The sequence below is a fragment of the Siniperca chuatsi genome, linkage group LG2 (assembly GCF_020085105.1).
Source record: "Siniperca chuatsi isolate FFG_IHB_CAS linkage group LG2, ASM2008510v1, whole genome shotgun sequence".
Classification (NCBI taxonomy): Eukaryota; Metazoa; Chordata; class Actinopteri; order Centrarchiformes; family Sinipercidae; genus Siniperca; species Siniperca chuatsi.
This window is the reverse complement of record NC_058043.1, coordinates 2871477-2888116: the sequence shown is the minus strand read 5'-3', so window position 1 is coordinate 2888116 and position 16640 is coordinate 2871477. Positions and strand designations below refer to the sequence as shown.

At 41.8% G+C, this 16640-nt stretch overlaps 2 protein-coding genes across 10 annotated transcripts in view; both read left to right on the top strand.

Annotated features, from left to right (window-relative positions):
• LOC122870004 (CD276 antigen-like) overlaps positions 1-2668 on the top strand; it is a 100765-nt gene extending 98097 nt beyond the window's left edge. The window contains exons 11-12 of the mRNA XM_044183582.1: positions 2183-2461; positions 2552-2668. Of these exons, the coding sequence (XP_044039517.1) occupies positions 2183-2461; positions 2552-2556 (284 nt within the window). The 3' untranslated portion in view covers positions 2557-2668. The remainder of the gene's footprint in view (positions 1-2182; positions 2462-2551) is intronic.
• Positions 2669-10309: 7641 nt separating this feature from the next.
• Positions 10310-16640, top strand: part of LOC122870098 (butyrophilin-like protein 10) — a 29047-nt gene continuing 22716 nt past the window's right edge. For 2 of the 9 annotated variants that reach the window (XM_044183933.1, XM_044183889.1), the window contains exons 1-2: positions 11486-11693; positions 12614-12946. In XM_044183933.1, the coding sequence (XP_044039868.1) occupies positions 11600-11693; positions 12614-12946 (427 nt within the window). In that variant the 5' untranslated portion in view covers positions 11486-11599. The other 7 variants (XM_044183924.1, XM_044183898.1, XM_044183915.1 and 4 more) reach the window with 7 other exon arrangements.

The following is a 16640-nucleotide window of genomic DNA, read 5'->3' as shown; positions in this document are numbered from 1 at the left end:
GGCTCCACAGGCCTGATATCATTCAGAAACAGTTTAAATCTGTATTCCTCACTGCGGCTCAGATGGAGATCATTCTTCTGTGTTCAAGGCGTCATAAGGCTGAAACTGCACATCACTTCTTAAAAGTGGAGACATTTAGCAGCATTTATTAGGTCTGTAGGTGTGTGATTAACGTTCACACTGTACTTCTATATGAGGATGTACATGACTGTGACGCTCTGCCTCTGAAACACACTGTATTGTATATTTCACAGATAGAGAAGCATTTAACACAAAACATCACAATGTTGGAGTTGTACTACACTTTTCAAATCAGCATCAAGACTTTTCCTCAGGTTCTAATGTTTTGGGTTTTTAGATTTTAATTTTTGTATTAAATTTTGTTCCAACCTGGCGATACTTTTTATGGGTCTCTTGTGTGTAAACTGGGTGGGTTTTATGTGCATTTCCCCATAAATTGAGTAAAACAAAGTAAACAACACATTCTGACTCCACAGAGCTCAGTACAGTGATACACATTTCATTTCATAATATAATCAACTGTGACACACAAAGTTTGTTTCATACACTCAATCATTTATTCTTTAAATAAAATATAACCTAATCAAAGATGAAACAGCGAGTCTGTCTCTGTGAGAGGGAGGAGACGCAGAGAAACTCAGGGTTTGTTGAAGAAAACCTGCCAGCGAGCAGGCTAGGTTCAGAGTCAGTTACCATGGCAACTGATCCAGAGTTCAAGTTACCATGGCAACTGATCCAGAGTTACAGTTACCATGGCAACTGATCCAGAGTTACAGTTACCATGGCAACTGATCCAGAGTTTAAGTTACCTCTCTTTCTGGATCTGAAAACCCAGAGTTTCCCTCAGTTTTCACTAAAGCTGCTTTCTGGAATAAACCCAGAAGAAGCCAGTTTCCTGCAGGTGTTTTCAGCAGTGGTGGAAGAAGTTCTCAGATCTTTCACTCAAGTAAAAGCAGCACAGTGTAAAAATACTCTACCAAGTAAAAGTCCTGCATTTAAAATTTTACTTGACAAGTATTAGCATCAAAATAAAGTACCAAAGTACCAAAACAAAGTACTCATTATGCAGAATGGCCCATTCAGAATAATGTATATTATATTATATCGTAGATAAATAAAGGCTTATCTTAATCTATAATAATACATCATCATTTATGTTTTTAATATACTTTGTATTATTAATCTAAATCTGCAAACTAACTAGTAACTTAAGCTGTCAGATAAATATAGTGGAGTAAAAAGTGCAGTATTTCCCTCTGAACTGTGGTGGAGTAGAAGTATAAAGTAGCATAAATTGGAAATACTCAAGGAAAGTACAAGTACCTCATAATTGTACTTACCGTAGGTGCAGTACCTGAGTAAATGTACTCAGTTACTTTCCACCGCTGGTTGTCAGCCACTTTACCAATCATTTACCATCATTTACCAATGATTTCATTTCAAGTAGGGCTGCACAATCAATCGCAATATTATCGAAATCACAACATGGCCAAGTGCAATATCCAAACCGCAGAAGCTGCAATTTTTTGATAAAAGGTAACATGTGAGACAAACATCATTATAATGAAGTACTGTAGTGCTGCAGAGACGCCCTGGCCTACAAATATTGTTCTCCAGATGTAAGAAAACATGTTTGTTTGGTACAGACCCCAACAAATGTCACATCATCATGATTTCAATAGTTTTTTCAGTGAAAAAGAAAGTTGTGATGCAAAAATTATCATTCCCACTAATCGTGAATCACATCGCAATCGTAGTATGATTTTATTTTTTTACCATATCGTTCAGCCCTAATTTCTAGGTCATTTTTGTCACAACAAACTGAGCAGAAATTTAAAGGTTTGTCCAAACGTCTTCACTGTGTCTGTGCTTCTGTCATGATATGAGTCAGAAATAGTGTTTGCAGTTGTAAATAGTTACCAAACTTTTGGTAGAAGTTAGAAATGTCTGAAATATCATCATGTCCTATCTAACAATGCAGGAGGTGTGAAACTAAGGCTTATATTGTGCTTTTTATTTCTTCCGGTTTGTTTTTCTTCAATCTTAAACACACTCTAATCAACATTTACAAGCAGAGAATGGATCAACAAAAACATCCCAATGTTACATTTGTAAAGCTGGAATTCTCTTACGTAATCTGTTGTTTCTATAATGTTCACAGGTGCAGCTGCAAAGCCGTACGTCACAATACTTAATGCAACAAATGACTGGGCGCTGCTGCAGTGTGAGGTTCAAGGCGCTTCTCCAAAACCTAAAGTAGAGTGGCAGGACAGAGCTGGAAACATCCTTCCTGCTGGAGAACCACAGGCCTCAGAAAGAGGAGGCAGCTACGACATCATCCTCCAAACTACTGTGACCAAGACCGACCGCTATCGCTGTGTAGCCACACAGGAGGACATCAACCATCAGATTTATGCTGAGACCTTCGTGCATATCAGTGGTGAGATTCTTCCAAGTGGTGGTTTAACATTTAAATAATTGTAATTGTTTATGTGTTTATTAGTTTTCAAACATGTTTAAATGTGTTCAGGCTGAACACAAAGCAAATTGGGATGAAGTCACATTAAACTGAGACTCTGAGACTCCACTTCCTGAATCTACAGAGAGAGGAGGAAGAATGAGAGGGTCTGGAGGGAAACAACAGAAAGAGCTGGAGTTTGGAGTAAACTCTGAGATCAGTCACACAAACACACACAGGAATTTAGTAAACTTCACACACAAACCCAGTAGTAGGTTTCTAAATGGCTGCTGCAGCCTGATCCTGAGGATCGGCATGAAAACGCCTCACGAGGGCGATTTAGAGACTGAAGTCATTAGAATCAGTGACTTTTTTTGTGCCACAAGTGAAAAGAGAAAAGGTTCTGAACTTGAAGAATTATTGTGTCACATGTGCCACCAAAACACACCGAGGCTCTCTGAAGGTTTATTAGCTGTGATTAGATCAATAGATCAGAGAGAGAGAACTTTATTGATCCCAGTGGGAAACTGCAGAGTTACAGCAGCCAAGTCACACATGAATCACATCACAAACAACATGAGGACACTCAGAGATGTCGGTTAGATTTTATTCACTGAGGATTTTATTCTTTCATTTCTTAACTAGAAACTGAGCTCAGACTAAAAACCAGGACCAGACTTTAACTCTGAATAGAAACAATGATAGTTCCTGGTAATAATGTGACACCATGGAGGCACATATAGGCTTTGGACCTGCGGCTTTTACTGGACAATGGAAACTTGTAATTAGTACCCATTGCAAAAAAAGTACATCTTATCATTATCAGTTCATATTCAAGTTTTAGTTGCAAGTTTCAAACATTAATTATCATTTTCTAATTGTAGTAATTCTGACTATTAAAGCAGCAGAAGCTGATGAGAGATCTTCTGAATGGATTTTATACTCAGATTCTGTACTTCAGTAAAAGCAGCAAAACCACAATGTAAAAATACTGTTACAAGTCAAAGTCCTGCATTCAAAAGTCCACTTGAGTAAAAGTATAGAAGTATCAGTTAAATGTACTTAAAGTAGCAAAAGTATTATATTTTATAATTAATCACATGTTTTGTAACTAGTAACTATATCTGTCTGATAAATGCAGTGCAGTGAAAAGTTCAATATTTCCCTCTGAAATGTAGTGAAGTAGAAGTATAAAGTAACAGAACATGGAAATACTCAGTAAAGTACCTCAGTTGTTCTTTCACTGCTCAGTGAAACAGAAACCTAGCTGAGCTGCACGTTTAGCTGGACGGGTAATATTTTCTTTTAACAAAGCTCATCAATACTCGCTGTAACAGCAGCTGTGATAAAATACAGACGTGCCGACGAGTCGTAATCCAGAGTCCATCGTGGCCTCGGCTCCGGGTGCAGAGACCCTCGGCTGTAGACAGATCGCCTCACACGTTGGCAGATCTCAGGCACAGCAGGAGTTTAGCAGCAGTCACATGGAAACAGCCTGAAGTAGAGGTGGCAGGACAGGGATTCAAACCTTCTTCCTACTGATGAGCAGCACGTCTCAGAAAGAGGACGACGCTACAACATCCCCCTCCTCACTACTGAGACCAGAACCAGAACCGGCCTCTTAGCTGTGTAGCCGAGCAGGAGGCGACTGGCCATAAGATCGATGCTAACGTCACTGTTCCTGCTGAGGTTCATCCCAGTGGTGTCTGAATCTGCTAATAGTTTTACATTTTAGATTTCAGGAGCATGCACACCTTCAGTTGTTCTTCGTGTCGGCTGTGATGTCCAATCTGCTGTTTATGATATGCAGCTACATTCTGAGTGTTACGTTAACTCTTTGTGATCTGTTTCAGGGTCCTGCTTTGGATGGGTTCGATGGGTTCGATGGGTTGGATGGATTGTTGCTGCAGTTCTCTTCATTATTTTAGTTGTTGTTGTTCTTATTCTGACTGTGTGTTACTGCAAACTTCGCTCCACACAAAATTCTCAGAGAGGTGAGTTTAAATAAAGTATTGTATCAACATATTCATGATGAGCAGACAACACAACAAATTCTTTACATGTGTCTCATGTTTAGAGTCTCGACAGTAGTTTTATCTTCTCAGGCATTAAGCATTCGGTTGGTATTTCCACCCAGGGTAGGATCAAGGCAGGTTTTCTTTAATATAACTTTGTTTTCCTTCCTGCAGATCCAGGTTCATCACTAGAACATTCCCCCCCAGCAACGACACCCTGCTGACTGATCCAGTAACTTAACGTGAGCTGTGAAGTTGGCTGCTGAAGCTGAAGTATGTCTGTGTCTGTTTTGTGAGAACCAGTTTGAGTTTGTGTTGGAACATATTGGGGCTTATTAATGCTGAGAATATGAGAATAAAGAATTGACAGATGAAGTGTCACACTGCATCAATGATCCACATGAAGAATATTTAAAGCTGCAACAAGCTTAGCTGGCTCGCTCAAAACTACACAACTGAGAAGAAAAGAAATTATAAACTGGCTAAACATGTACATTTACTGTGTGGTGTTTTATTCAACATGTTATTAATGATGCGTCATGTTTCAGAGACAAGATGTCCATCTTGTCTGTCTTATGTAAAGCACTCTGACTTGCCTTGTTGTTGAAATATACAGATAAACTTGTCTTGCCTTTAAACTCAGGGCTCTCCCCGTCATGATGCACTGACAGTTTGGGAATCCTGTGGAGAGGAAACTTATTGTTGTCTGTTACATGCAGAGCCTCAAATATGAACACAGCAGCTCGAATATACTGCCAAGAGCAGATGATGACTCTTTTTTAGTTGAATTCACTTTTGTGGACGTGTTAAATGTTAATGATTTATTTGTCACCACAATGAGCCATACAATAACCATCTGCAGGGAAAGACCACCGCAGTGCCCTAAATAAAATGACAGTGGGATTTAATATGTGCTCTACTTTCTGCACTGTTTTTTTTCTGAAATGATTTTTAAAGCTTAATTCAGTTGATTTATTTTATTATAAATAAGGTGCTAAGCCAGTCTGTCAGGTCCAGTTACACTGAACTGTGTGCTGCTGTTGACTGATGTTGGAAATGTGCACCTGAAAGTATATTAATGTGTAACTGCTGATGCTCTTGTATCATGTAACTTCAGCCAGTGCTTAATCCTTTCTATCCAAGCGTTTGAATAAAACATGAAAAATGTCCAACTGAATGTTTCAGATGTTTCTGTGTTCAAACGTTTGGAAAAGAAACAAACTGCGTACAAACATACTTCTGATACTGAAACATGTTCCTCGGCTGCTCGACCGTTCGATGAATCGAAAACATCGATCGTCAGGATATTAAAGTTCTGTCTTAACTCTTTGAGCCTCTGAGAAGTTGAACGACGTTTGGGACGATCACTCTGTCGTCAGAGGAGTTGTCAAGAGATGTTTAGGCTTTGAAGATATATATTATCTAATATTCAGGCAGGTCAGACATCCCTAGCTTTTAATTTTAGTGTAGAAACGGTTCAATATAACCAACTAATGAGGTAACTTAAAGTCCCCTCCAGTCAGAGATGGGTTTTGCTTTTTGCTCCTTCAGTTGGATGTTTGAGCTTCACTGTGCAGAATGATTCATCTGCTGAAGGAGGAAAGTTTCTCTGTGCTCACCTGAAATCTCACTTTAACATGTGAAACGTTGAACATTACAACTAGTTTGGAAGCCGATCGTGATCCAGTATGAAACGTCCACAGGTGTGATGTGGAGACCTGAAGCCTGCAGCTCACAAACACTGAGAGTGGACTTCTGAGGGAAGTAGGACGCAGCTGGTCCAGGAGTTCAGCTTTTTAATAAATAAATATTAGCATATTCACAGATTCTGGGTTTTTCACTGAGGGAGACGGAGTTTTTAACAAACTTATTGACCTTTTTATAGAAAAACCACACGAGACAAGTTATTTTTTATGAATATTTTTATGTCTTAAAACGCGTCTGTATGCGGGATCTTTGACTGTTTGTTTCTTCATTGGAATAGTCAGCAAAGACATGTGCAACCTGCAGTTTAACACGTGACAATAACTCAGATTCAAACTCTTCAGAGCTTCTCAGCCGGGAGCCTCTGGGGATCGCACCATCATTTTGGGGCTCACAGAGTTTTTTTCTATTACACTGATGTTTACTAAATGTTTGCTGTTTTCTGCTGAAATACTGAACACTACTCAGCCAGCAGTGGTATTAAGTCAGTATCTTGCAGGGAGCCTCTCAAGCTCCATCAGGTTGGATGGGGAGTGTCGGTGCACAGCCGTTTTCAGATCTCTCCAGAGATGTTCACTCGGGTTCAGGTCTGGGCTCTGGCTGGGCCACTCAGGGACATTCACAGAGTCCCGTAGCCACTCTTTTGTCATCTTGGCTGTGAGCTTAGGGTCGCTGTCCTGTTGGAAGATGAACTTTCGCCTCAGTCTGAGGTCCAGAGCGCTCTGGAGCAGGATTTCATCAAGGATGTCTGTACATTGCTGCATTCATCTTTCCCTCGACCCTGACCGGTCTCCCAGTTCCTGCTGCTGAAAAACATCCCACAGCACGATGCTGCCACCACCATGCTTCACTGTAGGGATGGTGTTGGCCAGGTGATGAGCGGTGTCTGGTTTCCTCCAGACATGACGCTTGCCATTCAGGCCAAAGAGTTCAATCTTTGTTTCATCAGACCTGAGAATTTAGTTTCTCATGGTCTGAGAGTCCTTCAGGTGCCCTTTGGCAAACTCCAGGCGGGCTGTCATGTGCCTTTTACTGAGGAGGGGCCTCCGTCTGGCCCCTCTACCATTCAGGCCTGATTGGTGGAGTGCTGCAGAGATGGTTGTTCTTCTGGAAGTTTCTCCTCTCTCCACAGAGAAACGCTGGAGCTCCGTCAGAGAGACCATCGGGTTCTTGGTCACCTCCCTGACTAAGACCCTTCTCCCCCGATCGCTCAGTTTGGCCGGGCGGCCAGCTCGAGGAAGAGTCCTGGTGGTTCCAAACTTCTTCTATCTACAGATGATGGAGGCGGCTGTGCTCACTGGGACCTTCAATGCTGCAGAAATGTTTCTGTACCCTTCCCCAGATCTGTGCCTCGATACAATCCTGTCTCGGCGGTCTACAGACAAGTCCTTGGACTTCATGGCTTGGTTTGTGCTCTGACATGCACTGTTAACTGTGGGACCTTATATAGACCGGTGTGTGCCTTTCCAAATCATGTCCAATCTACTGAATTTACCACAAGTGGACTCCGATCAAGTTGTAGAAACATCTCAAGGATGATCAGTGGAAACAGGAAGCACCTGAGCTCAGTTTTGAGTGTCAGGGCAAAGGCTGGGAATACTTATGCACATGGTTTGTTTTTTATAAATTTGCAATGATTTCAAACAAATTTCTTTTGTTTGTAGAATTTTGAGGAAAATAATGAATTTAATCCGTTTTGGAATAAGGCTGTAATATGACAAAATGTGGAAAAGTGAAGCGCTGTGAATGCTTTCCGGATGCACTGTATTTGCTTTAATAAGATCAGAAATAAGAGAAAAATAGAGAGGAAAAGGAAATTGTGCAGATATAGTGGATGAAAGACTAAGAACAACTCATAAAACATTTATTCCAATATATACAGATGGATCAAAGGAACCTAAGAATGGAAACACTGGGTTTACTTTTGTTGTCCCAGATTTAAATAGAAACATTAAGGATAACGGTATATACAGTCGAGATGTTTGCTGTTGTAAAGACATTGCAGTGGATAGAGCAAAATAAGCTAAAAAAGGTCACAACGTACTCAGACTCATTATCAGCGCTGGCATCATTGCAGTTCATGTCGTCCCAAAACAGACCAGAGAGACTCTGTTAAAATGTGAAACACTGTTCAGACTGCATCATATAGAGACAGCAGTCCGGTTTATGTGGATCCCAGCTCATAGGGGCAGCGAGGGGAATGAAAGCGGACTCTCGAGCTAAACAAGCTCTGAAACAGGATATAATTATGCAGGTAGCTTTCAGTAAAGCCAAAAGCATTCATACGGAGCAATGTCATGACTGCCTGGCAAAAGCATTGGGATGAAGGAAACAAAGGACGTCAGCTATACAAAATCATTAAAAAGTGGGAGGAATTAAGCACAACAGGGGAGACAAAACAAACAAAACAATGCACGTAATGGGGAAACATCCATCAGGACTGTGTGAATGTGGCTTAGAAGAAGAAACGGCTGAACATGTTATCTGTCACTGCCAGAAGTATAAAACACACAGAGAAAAGCTAAAGAATGGTGGGAGTGCTGAATCTTAATCATTTATTTAACATTGAGGAAGGAAGATACAAAGCCTTATCTGAGTTTTTATAAGAAACTCAAGTACCCCCACCACCCACTCCAGCACAGCAGGTGGCGGTAATGCACCTCAAACGCTAGTTTCCAAGAAGAGGCGGAATTACGGCTCTGTGAAGGGAGCCGGATCTTCATTTAGTGCCACTTCTGCTGGTCGCTGCCTCAGTTACCTTTTTATTTGTTGCAAGAAATAAACATGCAAGATTCTTCATCTGCAATACATCGAAATATTCTGTCATACTGATGGTTAAAAAGTGGGATATGTCAGGAATAACTGTCCTAGTTGTATAACAAATATAAAACCCTACTAATGAAATAGCATGGTTAATAAATAATTACACAACTCTATACAGACACATACAGTACATTTCAATTTAATTTCTATGAGATTTCTAAAATATTTCTGCTCTAATCGGCTCTCAGGGAGCCGACTCCCATCGTTCACTATTTTAATTTTATACTTATATCCACTTGGTACTTAGTTTATCTTACCTGTATTATAGTGTATTATTATATTCTGATTTGATTAGTACTTCTATTCCTGTGTGCACTGACGTGACAGTGAGCAGCTGTAACAAAAGAGTTTCCCCTCGGGGATCAATAAAGTATTTCTGATTCTGATTTCTGACTTTATTGCTTGGCTCCTCGTGTTAGCAAACACTTTTATCACTTTGTATTATGTATAATATTCATGTATAATATGTATTGAAATATCTATGTTGTGCTTTTGTTTTTGTGATTTTGTATTGAACTTGTTGAAACTTAATACAGATTTATTAAAAATAAATAAAAAACAGGAAGTGGGATGGTTATCACTGACTGTGTATCAGAGAGATAAAACCCTGAAGATTCGTGCATTTGGAGATCACAGCAGTGTGAACTGCTTCCCACTTGGATCAGAAGTGAAGAAGAAGAAGGAGTAAGCGGCCGAGTCATTTCGGGAGGTTGAAGGTGTGTGTGAGGCAAGAAGGCTGACAAGATTCAGAAATGGGGAGGAGGAGGAGAGTAGCTCGGTGTGTTTGACGTTTGAGGGGGAGTTGCCGGAAAGAGTGGATCTAGATTATGTGTGTTAAGGGGTGAGGGAGCTCCTCTCAGGTGTTTCTGCTGTCAGGAATATGGACATGTTGCTGCAGGATGAAGAGGAGGCAGGAGATGTGGGAAGGATGACTGTAATGTGTAATGAGTGCTAAGTGGAGAAAGAGCAAGCAAAGTGCACTGCAAGGGAAACCACCATACGGGAGCAGCACAGGGCCCAAAAAGAATAAGGGGAGTAAAAGTGAATAAGATCAGAGCAGAAAAGGAAATGTCACACGCTGAAGCTGCTAAAGGGAATGGAGAGGATCAGAGCGTCGAACAAAGATCCAGATGTTACACTGAGGGAAGGACCAACTCAGACAACCGGGTCTGGGTTGTAGAATGGACTAATGGCATGGGAGGAGAAGAAGAAGAAGAAGAAGAAGAAGAGTGAATTTATGCGCCGTGGTTTTGTTTTGATTGTGGCCCAAAGTTACAGATATTAGTGTTTAAATACTGACGTCTTAAAGCATATTGCTTTGTACAAGTGTTCAAGAGCTTTCCGCTGTCAGTTTATTCGGGACATTTAAATATGCAAAAGATGCAACTGTCACAGCCTGTCATGTCCTCACCAGCCTGTAATCACCCACACCTGCTCCTAATTACACTCCTGCCCTCAATCAGCCCCAATCACACCCAGTATAAAACCACTCCACTCCCCACACTCAGTGTCCGACCTCGTCGTGTTTAGGATTCAATGCACCAGACTATACCAGTATCTATTGAATCTGTTCTCAGCGACTTCCCCTGTTTTCCTGTGTGTCTCCAGTCTTTCGTGGCTTCACTAGACTTCCAGTGATTTCCTTATACCCATTTCCCCTATCCTATCCCTCACACATCAGGCTGTCGTCTAATAAAGGACATTCCCACCATCTCGGTGTCCCCTGCCTGTTATTCCGTAACAGCAACTAAGAAAGTAGAAGTAAATGTGACAGTAAATTATAGTAAGGCTGAAGTTAAAAGCATAATTAAAGTAGAAATTATAAAGAAATGGCAGGAAATTTGGAACAGGGAAACTAAAGGTAGACGTTACTATAGTATCCAAATGAAAGTAGGAGAAATGAGGGAAACCAGTAGAACAAAAAGAGAAGAAGACATTATCTCGAGGATGAGGTTTGGGAATACTGGTCTTGATAGTACACTTAAGATAATTGATAAACATGGAGCTGGTGTGTGTGAGTACTGTAACATACAGGAAACTGTAGGACATGTAATTATCAGCTGTCCTAGGTACGAGCAGGAAAGACAGATGCTAAAAAACAAACTGGCAAGAGATCGCATCAAGTTCGGGTTAAAGGAGTTACTCCAACTGAACTCAGGGCGTGTGGGCTACAGGGCAATATTCAGGTTTTTGGAAAAGACAGGACTTAGAAGAAGACTACAGAGCAGGCATGAGACCAGTCTGATCCACACTCCATGTCAGAAGGTGGCGGTAAAGCACCAAAAGCTGTTTGTCAACCGCCATAAAACACCAGAAGAAGAAGTGAAAGCGGAAGCGGAAAAAGAGGCGTTGTTTGCTAGTTGAGTTCATTCATGCGCCATGGTTTTGTTTGTGGTCCAAAGTTACAGATATTAGTGTTAAATACTGACGTCGTAGAAAAGGTTTCAGTCGTAGTCATCTGGACACTGTTTAATACTGACATCTTAAAGCATATTGCTTTGTACAAGTGTTCACGAGCTATCCGCTGTCAGTTTATTCGGGACATTTAGCTTCAAATATCTCGGTACTTTAATACAACATGTCGGGTCTGAAGGTGACAGCTCGGGAGCTTCTGTCCTGTTTCTGTCTCATGAGTTGGTCTGGAAAAACGTTAATACTTGGACATGAACACGGTAAGAAAGCTAATGTCTTACTACGTAGCTTAGCAATGGTAGCTCAGGATGTGTCGCATTCATAATAGTGAAGCTAGCTATGTAAGTATATATATGTAAGTATCCGTTTGCTTATATAATCTGCTTCTAGCTTTGTGAATGTTTGCACAGCTTTGTTTTTGGTTGATAGACTTTTGGGATTTAAGGTTGGGAAGGGGCTCTGTGAGGTTTTCAGTGAGGCTGGTCCGAGGATGCCTCCGACAGCCACTTGGTGCAAATGTCTGTGCATGCTGTTTCGCCTGTGCTAAATTCTGGCATTGAAAACTGAGTAAAAGGAATATCCTAACTGGGTGTGTGAACCCTTTTTTGTACTTTTTTATTTTTTTAGTATTTTCTTTTTAGACACCAGTCTGTGATTTTGTTGATGTGTGAAGAGTTTTGAGATCACACCACCTTTTGGAGCACAGACACAGTTTTGGTGTTTGTGTCACGTTTTCTTAAAACCAGGCTTTTGTTTTTAACAACACATCAAAGCAATGGAGAAAAACTGTGATCTGAATATTTCCTCATTCCTGCAGCAATCCTTTTTTTTTTTTTTTTACAAAGATCAATTAATACTTGAACATACAATACAGAATTTGTAAAAAGTCAAACGTGTGTGATCTTCTGATACTTGGCTCACACTGAGCCGTCAAAAACCAAACCAAAACATTTCCTAAAGTGGCCGTGTCATGTGACTCATCAGGTATCTTATATAAGCTTAAATATACTTAAATTATGTGTATGAAAACTATCCGTAAGTAATCTGACTACAGACTAACGTGCTTGTTATAAACTGGTGTTTCAGAATAATCAAGGTGACATGTAAATGTCTGATTTTCTGCCTTAACCTGATTGCTCTCTATTTAAACATACTGACTAAAATATTCTTTGTCTTTCAGGGCCGGGTGTCGTCAAAGTGGTTGTGAAAGAAGGGAGTGATGTTACTTTACCCTGTTCGCTCAGCACCAAGGAGAACATCGAGTCAAAGATCTTTGACTGGAAGAAAGATGGTCAGAAGGAGGTTTTCCTGTATGATGCAGGCATTCATTACAACAACGGCCGTCCAGGTCAAGATGAGCAGTTCAAAGGTCGAGTCTCACATTTTCCAGATGAACTGAAGCACGGTGACGCCTCCATAATCATCAGAAACACGAAGGTGGCCGACAGCGGAGACTACACCTGTGCTTTTCCACTTCAGCCGGAAAGTAAAATCCACATTGAGCTTGTTGTTGGTGAGTGCTTTCATGAAACAGTTAATCTTCATATATTTTTGTCAAGATCTCCAGCTGTCATTAGGTCAGGTTTGACCCCAACTGTTCTTCCTCGTCCATTCAGTCTTCCGTTTGACCCACTGACACAGAGTAACACAAAAGTACGACTTTACATATCAGCAATTTAATGTTGACAACTGAGAATCACATAGTTATCACAATGAAAATCTACACAATATCTGAACTTAGCCAAGATGTTGATTCTTGTGTGCGCATGCGCCAGCCCGCATGCTGCCCGTTGCCGTAGCTCCGTCTCGTCGTCTTACTTTTTCCAACTTTTAACTTTCTTTTTTCTTCCAAACTTGAGTAACTTGTGTGTAAGTGTAATTTAAACAACGCTCTTTACGAAAATGAGAGTAGAAAGTGTTTTAGTACTTTTTTTCGCTGTGGAACTTCTTCTCCTGCTACTCGGTCAGGGCACCGCTGCAGATCAGCTGTTTGGCCGCATTGTTTACACCAGGGAACAGCTGATCGCGCTGAAGCCGAGCGGCATGGCGCCCAGGACAACCGATGTCCCCACTGAGATCTGGAGGAGGACACACTGACTACTGACCAGGTGAGAGGACAGCTGATGAAACTCCACTCAAACAAGGCTGCAGGCCCCGATGGCGTTAGCCCTGAGGTGCTAAAAGCCTGTGCCCCCCAGCTATGTGGAGTCCTTCTACATGTCTTCAACCTGAGCCTGAGTCTTCAAAGGGTCCCTGTTCTGTGGAAGACATCTTGCCTCGTTCCTGTGCCGAAGACGCCGCGTCCCAGTGGCTCCAAGGACTACAGACCAGTGGCACTGACCTCCCACATAATGAAGACCCTGGAGAGACTAGTGCTGGAACAGCTGCGGCCCATGGTCAGACCCCTCCTGGACCCCCTTCAGTTCGCCTACCAGCCCCGGCTGGGAGTTGAGGACGCCATCATCTTCCTGCTTAACCGCATCCACACCCACCTGGACAGGCCGGCAAGCACGGTGAGGATCATGTTTTTTGACTTCTCCAGTGCATTCAACACCATTCGGCCTGCCCTGCTGGGGGAGAAGCTGGCAGCGATGCAGGTGGATGTCCCCCTCGTGTCCTGGATTGTGGACTATCTGACTGGCAGACCACAGCACGTGCGCCTGCAGCACTGTGTGTCGGACAGCGTGGTCAGCAACACTGGGGCCCCTCAGGGGACTGTCGTCTCTCCCTTCCTCTTTACCATCTACACCACAGACTTCAGCTACCACACAGAGTCCTGCCACCTTCAGAAGTTTTCTGATGACTCTGCTGTGATGGGATGTATCAGCGGTGGTGATGAGTCTGAGTACAGGGCTATGGTGGGGAACTTTGTCTCATGGTGTGAGCAGAACCATCTGCAGCTCAATGCAACAAAGTCTAAGGTTGTGGATCTACGGAGGGCCAAGGTACCAGTGACCCCGGTTTCCATCCAGGGGGTCAGTGTGGACATTATGGAGGATTACAAGTACCTGGGAGTACACTTGGATAACAAACTGGACTGGACCAAGAACACTCAAGCTGTTTACAGGAAGGGCCAGAGCCGCCTCTATTTTCTGAGGAGGCTGAGGTCCTTCAACATCTGCCGGACAATGCTGAGGAAGTTTTATGAGTCTGTGGTGGCCGGTGCTATCCTGTATGCTGTTGCATGCTGGGGCAGCAGGTTGAAGGTAGCGGACGCCAACAGACTCAACAAACTGACCCGTAAGGCGGTGGCATTGTGGGGGTGGAGCTGGACTCTCTGGCGGTGGTGTCAGAGAGGAGGATGCTGGGTAAACTACACGCCATCTTGGACAGCGTCTCCCACTTGCTCCATGACGTGCTGGTCAAACAAAGGAGTACCTTCAGCGGAAGACTCATCCCCCCACAATGCACCACAGAACGCCACAGGAAGTCATTCCTGCCTGTGGCCATCAGACTCTTTAACTCCTCCCTCTAAGTGTCAGTCTGTATGACCAAGTCACTAAAGTGGACATTGATCATTACATCTTTGCAATACTTGAATAATTGTGCAATATTCTCTGTTTAAAACTCCGTGCAATATTTAGTTTTCCTATGTTAGTTTTTCCTATTTATTGACATTGATATTATATACCTCCATTACTGCTGTGCAATATCTTAATAATCTCAATAAGCTACACTTAACTCGACAGTACATGCACCACTACTTATTACTTATATTATTATACATTGTATTATTATACTGTATTATCATCATCACAAGAAGTATTTTGTCTAAGGTGTCTGGTCAGGAGAATATTTCAGTCGGTGTGATGTGGATGTAAATCTACGACCTGATGTGGATGAAGGTTATAGAGCAGCAAGCAGACAGCAGGCAAAAATAATTTTCTTTTCTTTCCAGTTTTGTTTATCACCACTAAATGACTTTGTTTTAACTTGTGCAGAAAAGAAGGTTGCCCTGATATTTTCATTGTAGTGTCCTACAGAAATGTCAGTTTATGTAGTTTTTTGTTGTCCATATTAGTTGGAAATTGTTTTAAATTACCCACACAGCTCACAGTAATATGTAAGTATCCGTTTGCTTATATAATCTGCTTCTAGCTTTGTGAATGTGTGTCTAGCTTTGTTTTTGGTTGATAGACTTTTGGGATTTAAGGTTGGGAAGGGGCTCTGTGAGGTTTTCAGTGAGGCTGGTCCGAGGATGCCTCCGACAGCCACTTGGTGCAAATGTCTGTGCATGCTGTTTCGCCTGTACTAAATTCTGGCATTGAAAACTGAGTAAAAGGAATATCCTAACTGGGTGTGTGAACCCTTTTTTGTACTTTAAATTTTTTTAGTATTTTCTTTTTAGACACCAGTCTGTGATTTTGTTGATGTGTGAAGAGTTTTGAGATCACACCACCTTTTGGAGCCCAGACACAGTTTCGGTGTTTGTGTCACGTTTTCTTAAAACCAGGCTTTTGTTTTTAACAACACATCAAAGCAATGGAGAAAAACTGTGATCTGAATATTTCCTAATTTCTGCAGCAATCCTTCTTTTTTTATTACAAAGATGAAATAATACTTTAACATACAATACAGAATTTGTAAAAAGTCAAACCTGTGTGATCTTCTGATACTTGGCTCACACTGAGCCGTCCAAAACCAAACCAAAACATCTCCTAAAGTGGCCGAGTCATGTGACTCATCAGGTATCTTATATAAGCTTAAATATACTTCAATTATGTCTATGAAAACTATTCGACTACAGACTAACGTGCTTGTTGTAAACTGGTGTTTCAGGGTAATGGAGGTGACATGTAAATGTCTGATTTTCTGCCTTAACCTGATTGCTCTCTATTTAAACATACTGACTAAAATATTCTCTCTTTCAGGGCCGGGTGTCGTCAAAGTGGTTGTGGAAGAAGGTAGTGATGTTACTTTACCCTGTTCGCTCAGCACCAAGGAGAACATCGAGTCAAAGATCTTTGACTGGAAGAAAGATGGTCAGAAGGAGGTTTTCCTGTATGATGCAGGCTTTCATTACAACAACGGCCGAGCAGGTCAAGATGAGCAGTTCAAAGGTCGCATCTCACATTTTCCAGATGAACTGAAGCACGGCAACGCCTCCATAATCATCAGAAATACGAAGGTGGCCGACAGCGGAGACTACACCTGTGTTTTTCCACTTCTTCAGCCGGAAAGTAAAATCCACATTGAGCTTGTTGTTG